Source organism: Gadus chalcogrammus, chromosome 7 (assembly GCF_026213295.1).
Source record: "Gadus chalcogrammus isolate NIFS_2021 chromosome 7, NIFS_Gcha_1.0, whole genome shotgun sequence".
Classification (NCBI taxonomy): Eukaryota; Metazoa; Chordata; class Actinopteri; order Gadiformes; family Gadidae; genus Gadus; species Gadus chalcogrammus.
Window position 1 is genome coordinate 14,369,833 of NC_079418.1, and position 21,084 is coordinate 14,390,916.

Genomic DNA, 21,084 nt, shown 5'->3' on the forward strand with positions numbered 1-21,084 from the left:
TGCTACACCCTAAAACGCCGCAAGGGGGTGCTAAAGTTACAGAGACAAGAGACACAGAACTGCAGCAAAAATACAACAATACACAAACATTTAAATACGATGCTATTAAGAAATACATAGAATATGGGACACTGGAAGGGTTTTCATCTCTGAGGAATACGCAAAAATGACACATGCTGCCACATACATTTTTAGAATTTCCAGCAGTGAATATTTTTTGTACTTTATATTTCATCTTTCTATTTAATCACAGAAGTATATTAATTGTAACGATGAACAATTATGAAAAACAGTGGTTTTTAACACAGCATCTACGGTATGGAACGCATCAACGCATGCAATCAAGTTCCTAATTGTAATGTGATATTCTAATTGTGATAATTGTGTTTCAAAATAGTAAAACTTGAATTATTTTCTTTTTGAACTATATTTGTAAAGTTATATCTGTCTTGGTTTTTTATACATCTTTTTATGGCTTTTTTTCTTTTCTTTTTCGTTTAAATATTATTTATTAATTTATTTTTAATTATGTAGGACTATTTATTCATAACCAATGTTTTTTCATATCATTCTGTATATGGGGAAACACAAGTTTGAGGTTTAACGCCTTACGTTCTCTTCTTTGGTTGTTTTGGTATACACAGGTTGTTGAATAGTGTGGAACAACATACTCTCAGTGAAGCGCAACATGCCACTGCATGAAGCATGGTTTTCAAACGTAAACAAACGAAACACGAAGAGAAAATCATGCGTCTCACATACCTTTGAGCAAAAATGCTATATTTGGAATATATTTATTGCTGATATTCTTAATATTCTTAAGCTTATGGTTACCTTTTTGTTTCACTGTTTACTGGTTACTGCATGGAATACATGCATATTTAAAACACTCATGGATTCTACTGTATTTTGATTTTTCTTACTGTATATCTCTGGGAATATTAGTTTTGGCATTTGACTTCCTAATAAATACACACATTATAAGCATGCCCTATGGGACAAATCACGTTTTTTACTCTTGAATAAAATATGCATGAAAAAATGGTTTTGCAATGTTGTGTTTTTTTCTTACATGATAAGACAAATGGTTAGCAATGTTCACATGTATCTCAACAGTGAAACCCAATGAATTTACTGAAGAACAGCCACCAAATCCCAGACAATCACAAACCTTTTTTTACAATGATGGTATACAAGAGCATATGCTTATAACTGGAACGTAAATTGGACAATTGCATACAGAGTTGAGAACAGTTTAGCTCTTTGTATTACAAAGGTTACATGAAAAGAAAGGTCACTTTGACACTCAAGCACGTGTTAGTCAAAGTTATTTCATTATTTAGTTATATATCTTCATGTTTGAATGGACATGGGTTGCAATTACATAATCATTTATTATATTAATAAATACAAATAATCATAATAATATTAGATGTATAACAACTATGTAATAGCTTAGCATTCAACTTTAAGTGGGTAAAAAATGCTGTAATTCCCATGAAACCTCCAAGTCATCAATAATGGAGGAAAAAGATGTACATGATGAAGGATGAAAATGCAGATTACGTTGTCCTCCGGATGTGACGTTACAGCGTCTGGCCGCTCTTCCAGCTGATAGCTCGGCTGCTCACCATGGTAGCCCACCTCAAGATACCATAACACAGTGGAAAGACCCTTAGCGATTATCGCATTAGCTTGCCTTTATTTATTTCTGTGTTTGCTGCTAAAAATGACACATCTCGTCCCGAGTACAGCGGACGTCACTACAGGCTGACCCGATAAAGCGAGACGTTTTTTGGTGTGGCGGGCTATATAACATATTGGCAGGGTCTAGTATAGCAAAGCCACTGCTGTCCTTCTGCCGTCTACTTGCTCTCAGATGAAGCTAACGGGCTAGCCTTGCTACGGAGCGCCGTCTTGACACATGATACGGACGCCCTTTGCGGAGGCACCCCGTTACTCGCAAGGCGAGACATTGGATCAGCAGAAATAACCCTCCTATAAAACTATGATCATCGACAAACAAGAGGCCGACCGGCTGATCGAGAAGGCGAAGCTGTGCCTGCGGTCTGGACGCAAAGAGAAGGCTCTCCAGCTGCTCTACGAAGCCCAGAAGATCTACCCCAGCACCAGGGCCAGAGGTAAAATTAGCCTTGGGCCATACACACTCTCAGATTTACACCTGTTTATTTCCACCCAACTCAGCAATTAATGTCGAGGCAATCATGCTCTGTGTGGAGAATAAAATGTGATTACTCAACGTTATAACAAAATAATTATTGTGCATTTGCTATACTGTTTTAGATAATATGTTTTTGCATTCACATCCTTCGCTCTTTAGAAGACAAAGCGTAGTCATAGTATTGAAAGGAAATTATATAACGTTATCGTCTATTTAAAGGAGTTGCTTTGACGCAGATCCCCGTTAGATGTTCAGTTTTCAGTTGACATATTAACAGCAGGTTTTGTTTCTTTCTATGTCAAGCAGTTTATTTCCTTTAATATATGTTAATAACTCACACATTCTCTTAATAAGTAGCTTGCTGTGCTCCTTGTGTGTAATTCAAGTATGCAATACACACAGATACTTGCGGTTCAGTACAAGGCCAGTTGGATAACAAATGACAATCACCCTTGACCCTGTGCTCTGTGTGTTCCTTCAGTGCTAATTGATGCCATCTTGAGGAACGGCTTCACTGGATCTCCTCCAGAAGACCAGGTTCCTCCCCCGTCCGGCTGGCGGGACCAGGACTTTGGGGCTAGAGATGGAGAAGGAGGAGGAGGAGGTGGAGGAGGAGTAAGCGGGGACGAGAAGAAGAGTTACACCGAGGAGCAGCGCCAAGGTGTTCACAGGTGTGCACTTCAACCACGGATGCACACACACACACAAACGCACACAAACGCACACACAAACGGCACACAAACACACACACACACACTCACACACACCGACACAAATACACGCAGGATTTATGTTACTCTGTCTGAGCCTTTCGGCAAATGCGACAAAACCATTGTCAATGCTAAATAAGGGTTTGTGTACAGTTATATTATTGAAATAAACATAAAACACACGTTGCATGAAACCACGTGTCTCAGCCTGTGGAGTCACCTGTAGCAAATAGCGTCCTCAGGAGGATTGGAGGCTCTGATGAAGGGATCCGAGCAGAAGGTCGCCGCTCCCACAGTCAACATGGGAGCGGGTTTCTTTGCTAAAACGGCAAAACATAAAATGACCCAACAAGCAAACGTCTGAAGTGCCGTGAACTTGCAGGATAAAGAATTGTAGGGACTTCTATGAGATCCTGGGCATTGCCAAGACTGCCAGTGATGAAGACCTGAAGAAGGCCTACAGGAAGCTGGCACTGAAGTTTCACCCGGACAAGAACTGTGCCCCCGGAGCCACAGACGCATTCAAAGGTATCACAAACCAAACCACTATCATGCTCATTCACAACAATTGTTCTCCTGGTAACACATGGTAACACATGCCTACCACACATCATCTTTCATTCATTTTTATCCGTGGGACATTTGCATAATATATAACAAAGACATCTAACTATCAAGAAAGTGTATACTGTTCACAAAAATGTACAGATCGGGGTACATTTTTTTCCTGATTGGTATTAAGTTACAGCCAAGCATGTTTACCGTTGACTTATATCTGTAACAAATATATTTTAAATATCTAAAATAAAAAATCCCTAAAATCCCTACGACCCCTGGTGTTTCAATAGCTTAGCTTTTCTGTCTTCAAACCATGTTTCTAAAGCACCCATCCAACATGCCCCCCCCCCGACCCACCAGCTATCGGGAACGCGTACGCCGTTCTGAGTAACCCGGAGAAGCGGCAGCAGTACAACCAGTACGGCGAGCAGCCCCACCCGGGCGCCGGCCCCCCGACGCAGACGGCCCAGGCCCGCAACGCCCGCTACCGCAGCTTCAACCGGGACTTTGAGGCCGACATCAGCCCCGAGGAGCTCTTCAACATCTTCTTCGGTGGGAGGTTCCCTACAGGTAGGAGGGGCTGGGGGTGGAGGTGGGGGGGGGGGGGGGGGGGGGAAGGTGTGGTAAGGTCATGGTTGTTGTGTTACATGTATGTAGGGAAGACAGTGTAGTGGCTCTTATCTCTAGGCTAGCTCCGGCTGAAAGGGTCTGGCCCTCACCAGACCCTTTCACCTTCCTTGAGGCAGACGCCCTAACCCCTTGATGACATTTATCAAAAATAAAATCACTGTCGCTTTGGATGGAAGTGTCCACGAAGTGACGACTGCCGACCTCTCTTACATTTCAAGATATGTGAGACCTGTATTATGTAAAAAATGTATGTTTTCTCTGTATATCTTGCCTGAATGCATCAGTTGGTACATGCACATGTGTTTATGCATGCATTTTGTTTGTGTGTGTGCGTGTGTGTGTGTGTGCGTGCGTGTGTGTGTGTGTGTGTGTGCTCTCAGGAAACATCCATGTCTACACCAATCAGGGTGCTTCCTACTCCCAGTTCTACCAGCCGCGCCGTCGGCGGGCCTTCGAAAGGCGGGAAGAGGAGCCGGATGCGAACGCCAGCCAGGTGAGGCGGTCGTCATGACAATCAACCTGGGAGCCAGACTTTCTCAATCAGTGAAGCTTTTATTTGTATGGCGCTTTTCATGCAGAATTGCTTTAAAAAGTGAATTGTAAGGGAAACAACACAATGATAAGAGTTCTCATAAAGATGAACCTCAGGTTGATTCATACAAATTAAGGTGACACACTAATGGGTTAGAAGAAAGCTGAACTTGAAAGGGTATGTTTGTAGATTTAGTTGTAAACATATTAACTGATTGTGATGCATTGCAGATGAAATGCTGCCTCTCTTTCTGTCTGTCTCTTTCTTGTTCTACATCTTCTGTATCTCTCTCTCTCTCTCTCTCTCTCTCTCTCTCTCTCTCTCTCTCTCTCTCTCTCTCTCTCTCTCTCTCTCTCTCTCTCTTGTTCACACTCTTAGGCCCAATCCCATTTCCACCCCTTACCCCTTCCCCTTTCCCCTCCCCCTTGTTTTGAAAGGGTAAGTGGAAGGGGTAAGGGTAAGGGGGAGGGGTAAGGGGAAGGGGTAAGGGGTAGAAATGGGATTGGGCCTAAACCTCTCTCGTTCTCACCCTCTGTCTCTGGTCAGAACACGTTCACAGCGTTCCTGCAGCTGCTCCCAGTGTTGGTGTTGATCCTCATCTCCGTGTTCACCCAGATGATGGCCACAAACCCCCCTTACAGCCTCTTCTACAAGCCGTCAGTCCCCCACGCTGCTCTCCCACCGCACGCCAGCCCTAACACACACCCCGGGCTCCCGGCCCCAAGTCTGGTCCACAGAGGGCCATGACAGTATTAACTTATAGCACAGCAAACACACCCAAATCTAATCTAATTTAGATGGATCCATTTGTGTGTCATTGGTGTGTGTGTGTGTGTGTGATTATTTAATTTGATTATATGTGTGTTCATTTAATTGTGTGTCTGTGTGTTTTTATTTTTTGTGTGTGTTTGTGTTCATTTGTTTTTGTGTGTGTTTATCTGATCGTGTGTGTTTGTTTATTTCATTTGCGCGTATGGATTTTTTTTGATTGCGTTTTTGTTCCCAGGGCGATGGGCCTGGTGGTGTCAAGGGAGACCCAGCACATGGGCGTGCCATACTACGTTGACAAGAGCTTTGAGAAGGAGTACCGGGGAGAGTCCCTGGACGAGCTGGAGAAGACCATCGAGAGCGACTACATCGACCACCTGCAGACCAGCTGCTGGAAAGAGAAGCAGCAGAGTACGTCAGGAGCTCATGCACGCCGCGGGGGCCCTACTCGTGCACCATTCCAATGCCCACGCACTCACTACTCATGCAACCCTCATGCACTCGTTGGGCACTTCTGGTGTCCTACTGAACACTGCACATGCAAGAGTATGCATTAATCGTGCAAAGCTCAAGCAAAACGTGTGCACTAGTGCAAAAGTCTTGCTACGACAGGGTTTCCAGTGGTTCTTCTTAAACAGGCAACAGAATGTCTGAGCGAGCGAGTTAGGGTGGACTCAGTGGATTACAGATAACAGCAACAAGCTCCTAAATGTATCTGTGTGCATTAGGGATGTGTCGGTCGCGACCGATTCGTTACAACGAACGAATCCCGAACGTGAACGACAAGAACTGGTTCCCCAAAACAAGAAGTTCTTGATTCTTTCTTTTAAACATAAACCAAAAATATGGTCACGTAAATTAAATATACAAACGAACAGAGCTTCGTCTCCCCGCGACTCATATTGATTGAGTCTACATCGTTCTCAAAGATTCAGCCAATGAGAGGGAGCAATGGTGTTGCAATGGCACCTGGGTAAACCAATGACAAGGCGGTACCGTCGAATATGCGCACTTTCTGTCTGACGTATCTTGGGTCATACCATTCGACGTGGGGCCACTCATATATCCCCCTACATTTTTTCGAAAATAGACTTGACCTCCATCTGTTTATTGGATAAACGCATTTTCCAATCCCAGGAGTCTTTGCTCCATTCTACGTCAATTTAAGAACAAACAAAGAAATTAACCTGCAGTTCGTATTTTTTATTTATGACCATGAAAGTTCGGTAATGCCTGAACAATGAAGAATTAAATGTAAAGTAAAATACAATTATAAATGTAAAACCATGAATGAAATATAGAGAGTAAGCAAGTGGTATAAATATTGGTGGGACGTTTGGTTATACTTTATAGTGTATCTTCTCGATTTCCACAGGGTTTAGAGCCTAGAAGTGGTTTAAATTATGCTCACGGCAGTCTCGCGGGGGGGGGGGCGGCAGACACCAAATGACGTAATCTGACGTAACGAACGAATCAAAACGAACGAATCAAATAAACGAATCGTTATAGTGAACTGAACTGAAAGAACTAGTTCCCGGAAAATAATCATTTTGCCCATCCCTAGTGTGCATGTATGTGAATTCACCGACAGTCGCTTTGTATAGAATATAGAACAACTGAGTTATTATCCATTTATAAAAAATAATTGAACTATTTAGTGGTCAGAGACCCCTCTTGTTTCCTCATTGAATTAAATAGCTCTAATCGACACCATCTCCTCTCTCTCTCTCTCTCTCTCTCTCTCTCTCTCTCTCCCTCATTACTCCCTCTCTCCCTCCCTCTCTTTCAGAGTCAGACCTGGCCAACCTGGGCCAGCTGTACAGAGACGACCGGCTCAAGCAGAAAGCGGAGTCCATGCGCCTGGACAACTGTGAGAAGCTCAACCGCTTCATCGGGCGGCAGAGGGGCGATTAAAGTCGGTGGAACAAGAAAAAAAACAAGAGCAAGGACGGCTTCATTTGTCAGGTTCGTCTTGGGAGTAGGAAAGTGTTTTTTTTTTGTTTTATTTAAAGAATCAAAAGGACTGGAGAAGAAAGTCGGATTTATGAGAAATGATACGGATGAATGATGGATTTTTGAGAAAGCGTTTTTGGTTTGGTCGGCCATGTTGGCAGACAGCTGGTGTTTTCCTTTTCCAGTTTGAGGGAAGAGAAGTGTCTGGCGGCCTTGGGGGGGATTTGAAGGGGAGGAAAAAGGGGCAAACGCTCACTGGTGGCAACAGCGGTACACTGTAGGCTTTGTACTTTCTTATATTAAGGATCTCTTAGGGGCTGAAATGTCCGGAATGTTCTGGGGCTTTTTTCCACACGATCATGTCCGTGTCCCTAACAGTAGTTCTTCTAACCAACTGACATAATATCCAGATTTATTTATTTATTTAACTTATTTTATTGTAGTCCTGTGATTGAGCTAATTTAAAATGAAGTAGTGTTTCATATATATCGTGTATGAAGTAACATAAAATTGCCACTACTGTGACTGTTGATTCTGTACTATACCAATGCAGAACTTGTACTTGTTAACATGAAATTAGCTTGACAAGTATAAATAATTTCCCCTGGTTTCTTTCATGCATTAGGACCGTGTAGTTGAAAAGGTAGGGAACATAGCATAATTTAAACAAACACATTATATCATGTGTTTGTTTATTTTTACGCTAACATATTAATATATTGTTCTTGGTTAAAAGGCTTGCACCTTCCAAAAAAAAATATGTATAAGCTGTTGTTTTGTCACCCCTATGATACATTATATGTCATCCTTAATATGTTCACTTTTTGTTAAGATTTAACCATTCACTGTAAAGGGTTAGCCAAAATTATACGTTTTCTCATGTTTCGCTAATGGTATAAATGTAACGATTCTTAAAAGATGTCTACTGTAGCTTGGTTGTCACAAGCGGGTACTACATTTTGTCCCATCTCTTCACCTCACTGTTTAATTTGGGAGATCTGACTTTCCGGAAACTCCTGATGGTCACGCATGTTCACACTTCAACAAGGATAGAAAAATTCTTACTCTGAAAAAATGACTGGAATGCGGCACCAAGTTCAACAACAACACAGGAATATTCCACGATCGATCTGCGTTTCTACATACAAGAAAGATATTTTCCTTTGAGTAGGAATCCTCAAAGACTTTTCTATAGCCTCTCCACTAGCCTCTTAACCTGGACAACCTGTACAGTGGCATGACCTCCACATGACCCGAACTGTTCCCTGTGCTTCCACCCCATCCTGACGTTCTGCAAACCTGTCTTAATTTAAAAAACGTAACCTCACATTCAACTAGACTCTCTTGACGTTCTGTCACAATTGTCATTATGATGCAGTCAGGCTGTTTCTTGACCAGGTTCATCTCGATGCATCCGAATGTCCTTTCACCCTACCTTTGCTCTACCCTAGTGAACTCCCCCCCAAATACACATACACACACACACACACACACACACACACACACACACACACACACACACACACACACACACACACACACACACACACACACACACACACACACACACACACACACATTTCCTGTAACCCAGTGAGTGCGTGACCGTTCACGCTCTTCCTCCTTAAGGTTTCACCCCCTCTGCTGCATGCCCCCCAGTAGGCAGGCCCCAGCGATGTCTTTCATTAATATACTCTTTACCTGAACAACCTGTTCCCTTCTGACCCTCGCTGTTTCACACATTCAAATAACCTGGACAGTATTTGTGTGACATATACCGGTACACATTGCTTTAAGGCAGAATGATCAGCAACCAAAACTAAAATTTCATTTTTCACATGCATTAGCAAATTATTATTATTAGTTCACTTTTTAGAAAGATAACTACGATACTGAAGAATTCATTTTTTAAAATGAAGTATATCAAACAATATTTCAAATGAAAATTGTGTTTAAATTGATTTCGGCCTGTCTATCAAATAGATTTAATGAATGGAATTCTAGCCTTTTGGCTGCTTATTATTGATCCAGCCAGTGGTTTGAAAGGAAACAGCTGTATACAGGTATGTATACAGCTACAGGTGTGTTTCACTGTACAGGTGTATACAGGTACAGGTGTACACAGGTGTGTATGCAAGTGTGAGTACAGGTGTGTATACAGGGATGTATACTGGTGTGTGTATAGGTACAGGTTTGTGTACAGGTTTATACAGGTAAAGGTGTGTATACAGGTGTATATACAGGTATAGGTGTGTATACAGGTTTAGGACTATGTACAGGTGTATACAGGTATAGATGTGTGTGCAGGTGAATCGTGCTGACACCTGTTGGTATGTGTTGTTTGTATGAAGCACAATATCAGGCTGGTTTATTAAATTCTTCTTTGACAGTTATTCTTCTGTTTTATATTTCTTCAAGAAAACAAAACAACCGTTTGGGTCCAATGAGTTTATTACATTATAAATCATTACACAACAGTCACACATGTAGCAAAACTATACACAGTCAAAAATACACATAAACACAGGGGATCTAGATGTTATTGTCAATTTCACTGTATTTGTATTTTATTTATAATTGCACACACGCTTTATGGACATGGTTTAACTTTGATTAAAGTTAGAACATTGTTTGTGCATGTGAGGACTCAAACACAATTTTAGTCGCACTGGGAAGGTAATACAATAATACCATGTTACAGCTGGCAATCACACAGTTGCTCAAGGAAAAACATATAAACAAACCACCATCCTATACTAAGATGGTGGTATGTCCTTCCAACACAGGGGTCAAAACCATCAGGCCAAGCCCAGTGTTTTACGGGCTGCAGACTGCTATATTTCTTGTTTTCGACCCCCTGGTAGTTATTTCGCCCCCCTGGGAGTCTAAACCAACAGCCTGGCAGTCATAATAAAACATAAACAATGGAAATACTTATTTTCAGTATATTATGTACTGTCACGGTAACAATACAATCAGATGAAGACCACAAATGCAATAGTCAAAACATACATGTTTATAAACGGAAATGGAAGAAGCATAGGACAGTATGGTTAGAAATGGGCGATATATCATGTTTTTCTCTGCTTCTAAGATTAAACGCGGCGTCTTGGTTGTCTGTTGATGGAACCAACGCGGCAGCACTGCCACTAGGGGAGAGGTTCATCTTAAGAATCCAGTTATCTGTTGATAATATTGGTATACTGGCTGCACACACACACACAGACACACACATACACAAGCAGAGTTTCAGCCCGTAAATCTATCTAGGTAGAACATGAAAACACGGTCTTGTATAACACTAGTATTAGTCAGTATTTGCAGTTGTAGTAGTAGTAGTACTATAAGTGGTATCACAGCTGCAAGGTAGTTAGGCAGTCTTTAGTAAGAATTAATGTTGTTAATCATCTTTTTTAACATCCCATAATACTCACTTACTCCACATATCAGACTTCAGTGCTGTGATGCGCCTTTTTTATGAAATGTATTCGGGTTAACTTGTCAATCACGAAAATATTTTGTGCATTAGTGATAGAATCAAACAGTATCAGACCCACATGCGCACAACACACATTGATAAAAACATTGACTTATTCTTTACCAAACTAGAAGTGTAAAAGTGTTCCCAGATAATTAACTGAAATTATCTTTGGCATTCGGGCATTAGTAATCACCTCATTTTTCTTTGTTAGTCAAGTCACTGCAGGAGAATATTACTGTAAGTCTACATAAAGGTGAAGGTGGGCTGTGGTTAGTGTTGTATAAGTAGGTTGTGACCTTTGTGTGCCCTAACTGTTAAAGTAGAAATGCTTTTCATGAGCTCAATTAGCCTTTCACAACAGTAACAGTTTTCATCAAACCCTGTTTTGTGCTGATATGGAAAACCGATGCAACTAAATGGATGAAAATCAAAATGTAATTCAGTCCAGGGACCAACGAATGCAAGTAGTCATTTCTTCATCTTGAGGTCTGCTTCAATGGCACAGCGGCGCCCCCTAGTGCCCCCATCCTGTACATTCACGCGCACGCACACACACACACACACACACACACACACACACACACACACACACACACACACACACACACACACACACACACACACACACACACACACACACACACACACACAGGACACTGTGCTTCAGGCTAAGACTAACATTTGCATAGTGAGTTGATTGACGACTCTTTAATAAAGTAATAACTAACTAAATAATAAGTACGGTAGCTAATATTTGGGGGAAATTAAATCACTGTTTTTCACTGTTACTAGTCACTAACTTGTTACGTAATCAACTTTGCAAGAAGAAAATATTACACACCATTACCCATTAGTTCACGATACAATAGCTGATGAACATGCATGCGTTTGTGCCTACATGAACAAGCATGCGTTTGTGCCTACATGTGTAGGCTGCGTTATTATGTAAAAAAAAAAAAGATGTCTGGCACAGATGTAAGGATGTACTGAGGGGGCACTTACAAAGAGAGACAGCAGGAAGGCAGGGGAGGCCATAGTCACACAATCCTGGAGAGAGAGAGAGAGAGAAAGATGGAGAGAGGGGGAAAGAAAGAAGGAGCGACAATGGCAGATAGAAGACTTAATCAGTTCTAGATTATCGACCAACCCTTAAGTAGGAGCAGCACGCCTACTCTCTTTCACCCCCCCCCCACTCACCTTATCCGTGGCGTGGTCCTGCCTCCTCGCCTGCGTTCCCTCTTGGCTCCTCCCCCCGCCGGCCCCGCACCCTCCCCTCTTGGCCCCTCCCCCAGCAGCGGCGGCCTCCGCGGCGGTCTGCATGATGAGCTGCGTGGCGAGGAACTGCTGGACGTGCTCGAGCACGTCGCGCTGCATGTCCAGCGCCATGAGGAACACGTCGTGGTCCAGGCTGTTGTACATGACGGCGTTGTGGAACATCAGCATCATGTCCCGCTGGAACTCGGCCGTGCTGCGCACCGCGCCCGCCTCGATGTTCCTCTTGATGGTGGACAGGTCCATCGGCCTGGCCGGGAGGTCGCACACACACACACACACACACGCACGCACGCCGGACGCATGCACGCACACGCACGCACAGCGGACGCACGCACGCATGCATGCACGCACACATACGCACACACACACACGCACACACGCACACACGCACGCACGGCGGACACACGCATGCACGCACACGCACACACACACACACACACACACAATCAATATATGTAAAGCTGTTTTTGAGTTTGCATATAAGGTATTCATAAGAAAAACCCATACAAAATCTAAATACGGTACAATACACACTGACAGATTTTCGGATCAGTACGGATCAGCAAGTCAATGGATTTACATTTTGGCGCATTTAGCAGATGCTTTCATCAAAAGCGACTTAATGCACACATTCACAGACCGACGGTGGAGTCAACCACTCAGGGCTACAGCCAGCCCGTCAGCAGTAAGGGTTAGGTGTGTTGCGCGGGGACACCTCGACACTCAGCTAGGAGGAGCCGGGGATCGAACGAGCGACCTTCCGGTCACAGGTAAACCCGCTCCACCTCCTGAGCTAAGCCAACTCTACGAAAGTCTTGATGTTTATGAGATTAACCAAAGAATGAGATACTAGTCCATTAGAGTCCATAGATCAGAGCGAGTCGTTCTTAAGCAATGGCTAACGCTGACTCTATAGCTAGGGCTAATCCCACTGAATGTGAATATGTACCTGTGCACGATACCATGGTATCCAGGTGCAATGTCATCCGTGACTGGCTGAAGGAACACATTGGCAAACCTACAGGTGAAAGGAAAATGTAAACGACTGAAAAGGAAACTGATGAGCTTGATTGGATGGTTAGAATGTAAGATGGAAGAATACTGACCTGTGATTCGCCGCTGCGCGCCACACCAACATGATGGCTTTCTTCCAGATCTTCTGAGCTTGTATTGCTTCCAGGTCCTCGCTGCACATAGAGCTGTAGAGGGGTGTGCCAAGATATACACAGTGAGTAAGAGGAAATGTGTCTTTTCTATGAGACACTGTGTTTCTATGAGAAACTGTGAGTTTTGAATGATAAAGAGTGTGTTTCTATGAGAAAATGTGTGTTTCTATGAGAAAGAGTGTATCTTTACGTGAGAAATTGTGTTTTATGGCGAAGCCAACTCAAAAGCGAGAATACGATACCTCAAGGGGGGCCTAGCTTAAGCTTCAATCTACCCAGGGAATGCGTGTATTAGAATGTGTGTGTGCAAGTATGTGAGCCTACAGAGAATTCAGTTGAATAAAGGTCAGGGTCAAGTATAGTCCTCACTAGTCCATGTGTGTGTATGCCTGAGTGTGTGTGTGTGTGTGTGTGTGTGTGTGTGTGTGTGTGTGTGTGTGTGTGTGTGTGTGTGTGTGTGTGTGTGTGTGTGTGTGTGTGTATCTGAGCCTGTGGAGATGTCAGTTCAAGAGTCAAGGCCCTCCCAAGTATAGTCCTCACACATAGTTTCTCTGACTCCAATCACATCACACAGTTTCTCCTATCACTGCTACGCTTACGACCCTCAACTCTTCCTCTCTTTCCCCTCCACTGACAGCACCCCGATAGCAACACGTATCTCAGAATGTCTGGCAGACATCAGCACTTGGATGATTGCCCATCCCCTGAAGCTTAACCTCGACAAGACTGAGCTCCTCCTTGTGTCAGGGAAAGACTGACCTCACATGGACTTATTGATCACCGTCGTTGACATTGCGCTATCTCCAACACCAACCGCGAGGAACCTCCACGTGTGTTGATCCTTCAGATTTGCTCCGCAGGTTCAATCCCTTCCTCACGGAGGAAGCAGCTCAGCTCTTGTACTGGCCTACAAGGCGGTACACGGATGTGCCCCTGCCTACCTCCAAGAGTTAGTCCGACGCCACACCCCAGCTCGAGCGCTCCACTCAACCACCTCAGCTGGACGCCTTGTACCGCCGTCGTTAAGACGAGGAAGCGAAGGTAGCACAACAAAGTCACAACTCTTCTGTTTTGGCAACGCAATGGTGGAATGAGCTCCCTGCCGATGTCAGGACTGCAGAGTCGCTAAGCAGCTTCCGCAAGAGACTCAGGACTCACTTGTTCAGAGTTCACCTGGACTCTGCATAGCCTCCTTACCCCCCACCTCCACTGCTTCCTTTCTCTCCTAAAAACACCCCTCTTACGCACTTTTTATATGTTTGTGTGTCCTGGCACTTAAAAGTAGTACTTAGCATTTTGTAGCATCTTATCCTAGCTATCTTTGTTGTGCACGGTGATTGGGTTAACATAGCAATTGTTAGAGCTTGGCCCTTGGTCCTATGAACATCCTTACTGTACCGACAGCGATATATTATTGTTTCTCTTTCTAGTGTAAGTCGATTTGGATAAGAGCATCTGTTAAATACCCTAAATGTAAAATGTAAATGTGGATGTAAATGTGTGTGCGTTTGTGTGTGTGTGTGTGTGTGTGTGTGTGTGTGTGTGTGTGTGTGTGTGTGTGTGTGTGTGTGTGTGTGTGTGTGTGTGTGTGTGTGTGTGTGTGTGTGTGTGTGTCTGTATGACTCACAACTGGGAGGAGGCGGGGCTGCTGGGCGTGGAGGAGGCGGTGGCGTGGAGCTGCAGGGAAGAGGAGGCGGTGTGCATGCTGGAGCCGTCCTCGCTGCCGCTGGCCGGGGGCTCCATCTCCCCCTCCCCCTCCCCCTCCCCCTCCCCCTCAGACAGGAAGCCGCCGCCGCCCCCCTCCCCCTCCCCCTCCTCCTCCTCCCCCTCCCCCCGGCAGGCCTCGTACCCCTGCTGGGTGGCGGTGATGATGCGCTCCGACGCACCCCTCTCTTCACCGCCCTTCGTGGTCCCTCCTTCCTCCCTCCTCTCCTCCTCCTTCCTCTTCTCCTGGGGGGGGGGGGGGAGGGGGGGGGGGGGGGGAAGAAACAATCCCCATTGGAGTTAAGATCGCATTGCTGCAGATAGTTCAGCAATAAACTCAACACTATCATCATCATCATCCTCTCCACCATCCTCATCATCCTCATCATCCTCGTCATCATCACCATCATCATCATCCTCATCCTCATCACCACAGCGCTGGCCCCAGTGGGAGGTGTGTGTACCTTGCGGTGTCTTTCTGTCAGTGGGCTATCTTCTAATAGTGAGTCTGCCGGGACAGTAGATGAATCATAAGAAGGGAGATGGTTACGCATAGTGCCCAGGCGGCGGGCCACACTACACCACATCTTATGCAAAAGCAGAGACAATTCAGCAGACGGCAGAGGCCCCCCCGCCCGCTCACCCCCCCTGCGGCCCTCGTACCTCCGTGAGGACCGTCGCAGCCTTCCCGCTCGGCCACGGAGAAGTCGGACGCGGATGAGGCGGGCTTTGGCCGTAGAGGCGTTCTGGTCAGGAGGGGTTCGGGACGCGAGGAGGAGGAGGAGGAGCTGGAGGGAGGAGGAGGAGGAGGAGGAGGAGGAGGAGGGGGAAGACCTCCGCCTTGGTACATGGGGAGGAAGCGGCGGTGGTGTTGTACCCCCAGCGCGTCTGTCCTGGCCCCCGTCGGACCTCCATGGCGGGACGGGGGGGCGGCGGTGTCGCCGCGCCCAGACCCGGGCGTGGGGTCCTGGGGTTTGAACGGGCCGGGCCCCCAGCAGCTCCCCACCAGGGCGTGGCCCCCCTCCTCACACAGCGACAGGGCGGCCTCCACCGCCGCCGCGTCCAGCACCTCCGTGTGCTCCACCGTCTGGGGGGAGGAGCCACCGTCAGGGGGGAGGAGACACCGTCAGGGGGGAGGAGCCACCGTCAGGGGCAAGGCTTCCTGTTACCTCGCTTCCTAGCTGGGGCCTTGGTTACATTGGGAATTCCAAAGGTTGTTGGTTCTATCTAGGACTCTAAAGGCCTGTCTAGGAACCATGGTTATATTTAGGACTCTATAAGTCCTGTCTAGGAACCTTTGTTATATCTAGGACTCTTAAACTGCTTTCTAGCAGCCTTGGCATAAGGTTTCATTTTTTTTTTTTGTTAAGGTTCTTTCTTTATTTCTTATCTAGGTCAATAGTCTGGTTTATTTGACCTTAATCCCAGTTGTAGTATTAAAGGGCTACCCAGGCTCCCATTTGACACCCCTCACCCCTGCCCCTCTAAAAGGCAGGAACGTACCTCAGACCTGCTCTGTGAAAGGTTGGCATGAATCAATGTTTGATCTTAACCAGAAAGTACGCATGGGCTGTTGGAAAAATTGATGATGCCAGCTTTGGCACGACAGGTAGCCCCGGTAACGGTAAACATAAGCATCATCATAGCTAACGAGGCTGGCCTGACGTAACAAATGAACCACAGCAGAGTCTCTGGTGGCAGATACCTCCTCTAGTGTCTCGTGTGAAGGTCATCACCTTCTCCTCTATGATGGCGATGATGTCGCCCACTGTCTTCAGGTCCAGCTCGTCCCCCATGTAGGACCCGCCTACCTCCTCCTCTTCCTCCTCCTCCTCCTCCTCCATCTCCTGACACACCACCGGGCCCCCGAACACATGCTGGTACCCATAGGGCCCCACGACCGCCAAACCACCTGCAGGACGCCAGGCAGGTTAAATGGTTAAAGACTGTTTCATTTGTGAACCAAGTACAGCCTCTATTGGCGTAGCTCTGCTGTCATGGTGCCGGATATAGTGTTTTTTATGGAAGGCAGTGAGGACCAGGCCCGCCGCTCCCTATACGCAGAGTACGCAGAGTGCGTAGGGCACCAAGTACCTGAGGGGGCACCAAAAGGTTTGTAAAAAAAAAAGACATTATTGAATTAAAAAAATATGTAAATTAGTTATGAAGAGGCCCACCGTTGTTTGTCCTTAATTGTATAACCTATCACTCAATTTCGGCAAATTAGATGTTTTTACCTAATATATAAAAAGGGGCCCCCCCCCCGCTCGCGTAGGGCACCAAAACGGCCAGCAGCGGCCCTGGTGAGCACAGTAGGGTGGCTTTGGTGATTGACCTCTAGTCTAACACCAATGGCTGCAGCATGCCCTGTAGTCATCTGACAGCAAGAGGCCCACAGCCCTGACCTGCTCCTTAATGACGAGCAACATAGCTCCCTGTCGGATGAAAGCCTCTGCCTGAGTTACACAGCAGGGGGTCGTTAGGTGGACAGGAAGCAGACCTGCGTTGGTTAGGACAGCGGGGTCCACAGGAAGTGGGTTGCCGGCATGGTGGGTTGCCATGGAGACCGAATCAGGAGCAGGCATGAAGCTGGGCGGAACAGAGGCCTGGCTGGGAGCGCATTCCAGGAGACGAGAGAGGGTGGGAGCGCCTGGGAGGGAGGTGTGTGTGTTCACACGCACACGCACACGCACACACACACACACACACACACACACATACAAACACACGCAGGCACACACACGCACGGATGCATATTTAGCAGCGCACACTCACACATGACACATAACCCAGTGTTGGCGAAGCACTTATTCAGGAATTCCTTTCTCCTACCACTTACCACCTCATTTAATACTACCTTAACACAGCCTGTAGAGACCAGAACGACTAGATAGTTATCATCTATATATTTATCGTAAAATTACCTCATTATTCTATATATTATTACCGTTTCATATTTGCATTACTATAAACTCAGCAGACTATTAAACACAGACATGGAGCTGGTAGGAGTGCCTGGTGTAATGAGTGGATAGGTCTGTGCCTGAGAGGCCCTGTACGGCTCAGACTGCCAATACCTACCTGTTGCCTGGGAGCCAGGTGGCGGGGGCGGGGGCGGGGGCGGGGCCAGCTGCAGGTCATGTGACCCCGTGACATGACCAGACGGCTCTCCCTCCCCAACCTTAAGACAGGAACACATTACATTCAAATGTTGTTGTTTTTTTTTCTTTTTTCCAATAGGCTCTCTTTTGCTTCATTTTTTTTTTTCGCCCCCGCAAACTATGCACATGCAGGCCTACCGGTCTGGGGTTTCCGGGTAGAGCGCTGCCTTTCTTCAGCAGCTCAGAGAGCAGAGGGGAGGGGGGCGGGGTCGTCCTCTGGCCCAGCGGTTTCCTCAGAAGGGAATCCTCCAGGAGCACGGCCTGGCAGACATCTCCGTTGCTGGGCAGAGAAGACTCATAGGTCATGGTGGGCGGGAACCCGGGGGACACTAGGACCTACGGGAGGACAGGCAGGAGGCGGGTTGGCACGCGGGTCAGGTAGTCACAGTGAATATTGTTTTATCTAATGATTCTTCTCTCATTAACATCGCCATTATATTTGACTGACCACAGTTTATTTTTTTTAGTGAACTAAGCCTGTCCCTAATATAACGTCGTATTAACAAATTTGGCAGACACTCTTAAACAAGGCCGACTATGAATTGTCAGGCAATTCAGATACGAGTCAATAAGAACCTGCAACGTTTTAGGCTGAGTTGTCATAATCTGGAGGCTGGGGTGGCCTCCCCCTTGAACACTCAAGCCACATAACTGCTCCTGAATGACATGCATCTGACTTCACAAAGTCCCTTGGGATGAAAGTGTGAAGACGTAATATCCTCTTTGAACGGACAGACTCACACTCCTGATGGGGCTGGGCTGGCCCTCAACGGTCAGGGCTCCATGGGGGGGCCCGTCGCTGGCGGGAGGCTCCAGGCTAGGGGAGGGGCCCTCTTGAGGACAGAGGGCCACGGTGCTGGCCCCTCTCCTCACTGCAGTCTTGGCCGTCTGACGAGCTGTCCACAGGGAGCCGTTACTTCAGCAAGTATCATCAGTAGTGTGTGTCAAATACGACTGCGTCACGGGCAAACAGACAGAGTTTATGTTGGGGTGTGATGTGAGGCAACATGTCTTCAATACCAAACGTTAGTCTTCCACCCACTGACTAGCCCGCATGGAGCATTCACAAGTTATTTGCCCGGGTTTCGAACTATTACTGCTGCACCTTAGTGCCTTTATTCCAATTAAAGGTGGCGACAGTAGCACAGGAGGTAGGGCGGGTTGACTCGTCATCGAGAAGGTTGCTAGTTCGATCCCCGGCTCCTCCTAGATGGGTGTCGAGGTGTCCCTGAGCGAGACACCTCACCCTGACTGCTCCTGATGAGCTGGCTGTCGCCCTGCATGGTTGACTCCGCCGTCGGTGTGTGAATGTGTGAATGAATGGAGGTGAGTCGCTTTGGATAAAAGCAACAGCAAAAGTAAATGTAAAGGTTTAGTTTGCATTCTGTGTTATACTGTTCACCCATTTTGGTCCCTTTGGGTGTAGATTGTCTTATTTAAAGGAAAAGTCTAATGTTTCATGGTTTGTTTACGTCTGTATGTCTTCTCGTATGGACGCTGGTTGTGAGAACAGTGAAGAACGGCCATGTACCCTGATAGGAGGCGTCCGTGCTCTTCCTCTTCTCCTCTGCTTCCTCCTCCGTCTGTTTCCTCTTCCTGTAACGAGACACCATCTTTCTATTTGTAATGTCTGATGCTGTCCACTGAGCTTAAAGGGGACATATTATACCACCAGGTGTGAGTGTGATTAGCCTTACAAGCCGTTTCGAAAAATCTGCCCCTTATGACATCACTAGTGGGCGTGTCCACCTAGATCTGTGCTGGATAGATCAGTCTACCAGCCTACCCAGTGGACTGGAGTAAACGTTGCTCATCTATCCAGCACAGATCTAGGTGGACACGCCCACTAGTGATGTCATATGGGGCAGATTTTCGAAACGGCTTGTAAGGCTACACCTGGTGATATAATATGTCCCCTTTAAAGAAACAGGGATAACTGTGTTTTTTCTGTGTATTAAGACAGACAACATGTTGTTTCTTACTCAGCGATCTCTCCCCACACCTCATCCACTCTGCAGTCAAGGTGTCCGGCGTGGATCAGCTGTGCCTCCTGTTTAAGCTTTCTGCAGATCGGAAAGACACATCTCCTGTTACTGTGGCTCAACTGACCTTGATGCTGTGGTTCAAAGGATGGTCATGGAGTCCTGACCTCCTCCACAAAACAGTGCCCTGTTTACTAGTAGGATTTAGTAGGAAGCAAATTGTGTGGTGTATGTACCTGAGACTCTACTGTAGCTGAGACTCTACTGTACCTGAGCCTCTACTGTACCTGACTCTACTGCACCGGAGCCTCTACTGTACCTGACTCTACTGTAGAAGAGACTCTACTGATCTGAGTCTCTACTGTACCTCAGATTCTACTGTACCTAAGACTCTTCTGACATGAGACTCTACTGACCTGAGACTCTACTGACCTGAGCCTCTACTGTACCTTAGCCTCTACTGTAGGTGAGACTCTACTGTACCTAATACTCTACTGACATGAGACTTTACTGTAGAAAATACACTACTGTACCTCAGACTCTACTGACCTGAGCCTGTACTGTACCTGAGACTCTACTGTACCTGAGACTCTACTGTACCTCAGACTCTACTGACCTGAGCCTGTACTGTACCTGAGACTCTACTGTACCTCAGACTCTACTGACCTGAGCCTGTACTGTAGCTGAGACTCTACTGTACCTCAAGACTCTACTGTAGCTCAGACTCTACTGTACCTGAGACTCTATTGACCTGAGACTCTACTGTACCTGTGCTCCTCCTGCGTCTCCCTGATCAGCCTCTTCAGCTCGTCGATGCGCTCGGCGGTGAGTCGGCGCACGATCACGTCCTCCACCGTCTCCACCACTTCTCCTCGCTCCCCGCGTTTCCGTCTGAGGAAGCAAGAGGCCAACGATGGAAACAATCACATCCTCCCTTGCTGTACCTTTTAATTCTTTGAACTAGTTCCAGGTCCGATGAGAA

The 21,084-nt window shown here is 46.3% G+C and overlaps 2 protein-coding genes and 1 long non-coding RNA gene across 3 annotated transcripts in view; 1 reads left to right on the top strand and 2 right to left on the bottom strand.

Moving 5' to 3' along the window:
- Positions 1 to 1,590: 1,590 nt before the first annotated feature.
- On the top strand, positions 1,591 to 10,505 carry LOC130385338 (dnaJ homolog subfamily C member 18-like). The gene is made up of 8 exons (XM_056593807.1): positions 1,591 to 2,141; positions 2,664 to 2,853; positions 3,275 to 3,420; positions 3,811 to 4,020; positions 4,461 to 4,573; positions 5,159 to 5,268; positions 5,619 to 5,791; positions 7,170 to 10,505. The coding sequence occupies exons 1-8, from the start codon at positions 2,009 to 2,011 to the stop codon at positions 7,292 to 7,294; spliced, it is 1,200 nt and encodes a 399-aa protein (XP_056449782.1). The 5' UTR covers positions 1,591 to 2,008; the 3' UTR covers positions 7,295 to 10,505.
- On the bottom strand, positions 9,777 to 12,053 carry LOC130385350 (uncharacterized). Its single transcript, XR_008895994.1, has 3 exons — positions 12,012 to 12,053; positions 11,817 to 11,861; positions 9,777 to 11,342 (listed from the first exon to the last, which is right to left on the bottom strand). It is a non-coding gene; the product is annotated as an uncharacterized LOC130385350 (long non-coding RNA).
- Positions 12,054 to 12,086: 33 nt separating this feature from the next.
- LOC130385985 (bromodomain-containing protein 8-like) overlaps positions 12,087 to 21,084 on the bottom strand; it is a gene marked incomplete at its 3' end in the record, with an annotated part of 10,448 nt that continues 1,450 nt past the window's right edge. Inside the window, exons 5-18 of the mRNA XM_056594773.1 lie at positions 20,871 to 20,993; positions 20,103 to 20,183; positions 19,652 to 19,716; positions 18,862 to 19,016; positions 18,259 to 18,456; positions 18,041 to 18,140; positions 17,460 to 17,609; positions 16,696 to 16,871; positions 15,623 to 16,046; positions 15,424 to 15,467; positions 14,883 to 15,010; positions 13,196 to 13,288; positions 13,039 to 13,107; positions 12,087 to 12,336 (exon numbers count right to left, since the gene is read on the bottom strand). Coding sequence (XP_056450748.1) covers positions 12,087 to 12,336; positions 13,039 to 13,107; positions 13,196 to 13,288; positions 14,883 to 15,010; positions 15,424 to 15,467; positions 15,623 to 16,046; positions 16,696 to 16,871; positions 17,460 to 17,609; positions 18,041 to 18,140; positions 18,259 to 18,456; positions 18,862 to 19,016; positions 19,652 to 19,716; positions 20,103 to 20,183; positions 20,871 to 20,993 — 2,056 coding nt within the window. The remainder of the gene's footprint in view (positions 12,337 to 13,038; positions 13,108 to 13,195; positions 13,289 to 14,882; positions 15,011 to 15,423; positions 15,468 to 15,622; positions 16,047 to 16,695; positions 16,872 to 17,459; positions 17,610 to 18,040; positions 18,141 to 18,258; positions 18,457 to 18,861; positions 19,017 to 19,651; positions 19,717 to 20,102; positions 20,184 to 20,870; positions 20,994 to 21,084) is intronic.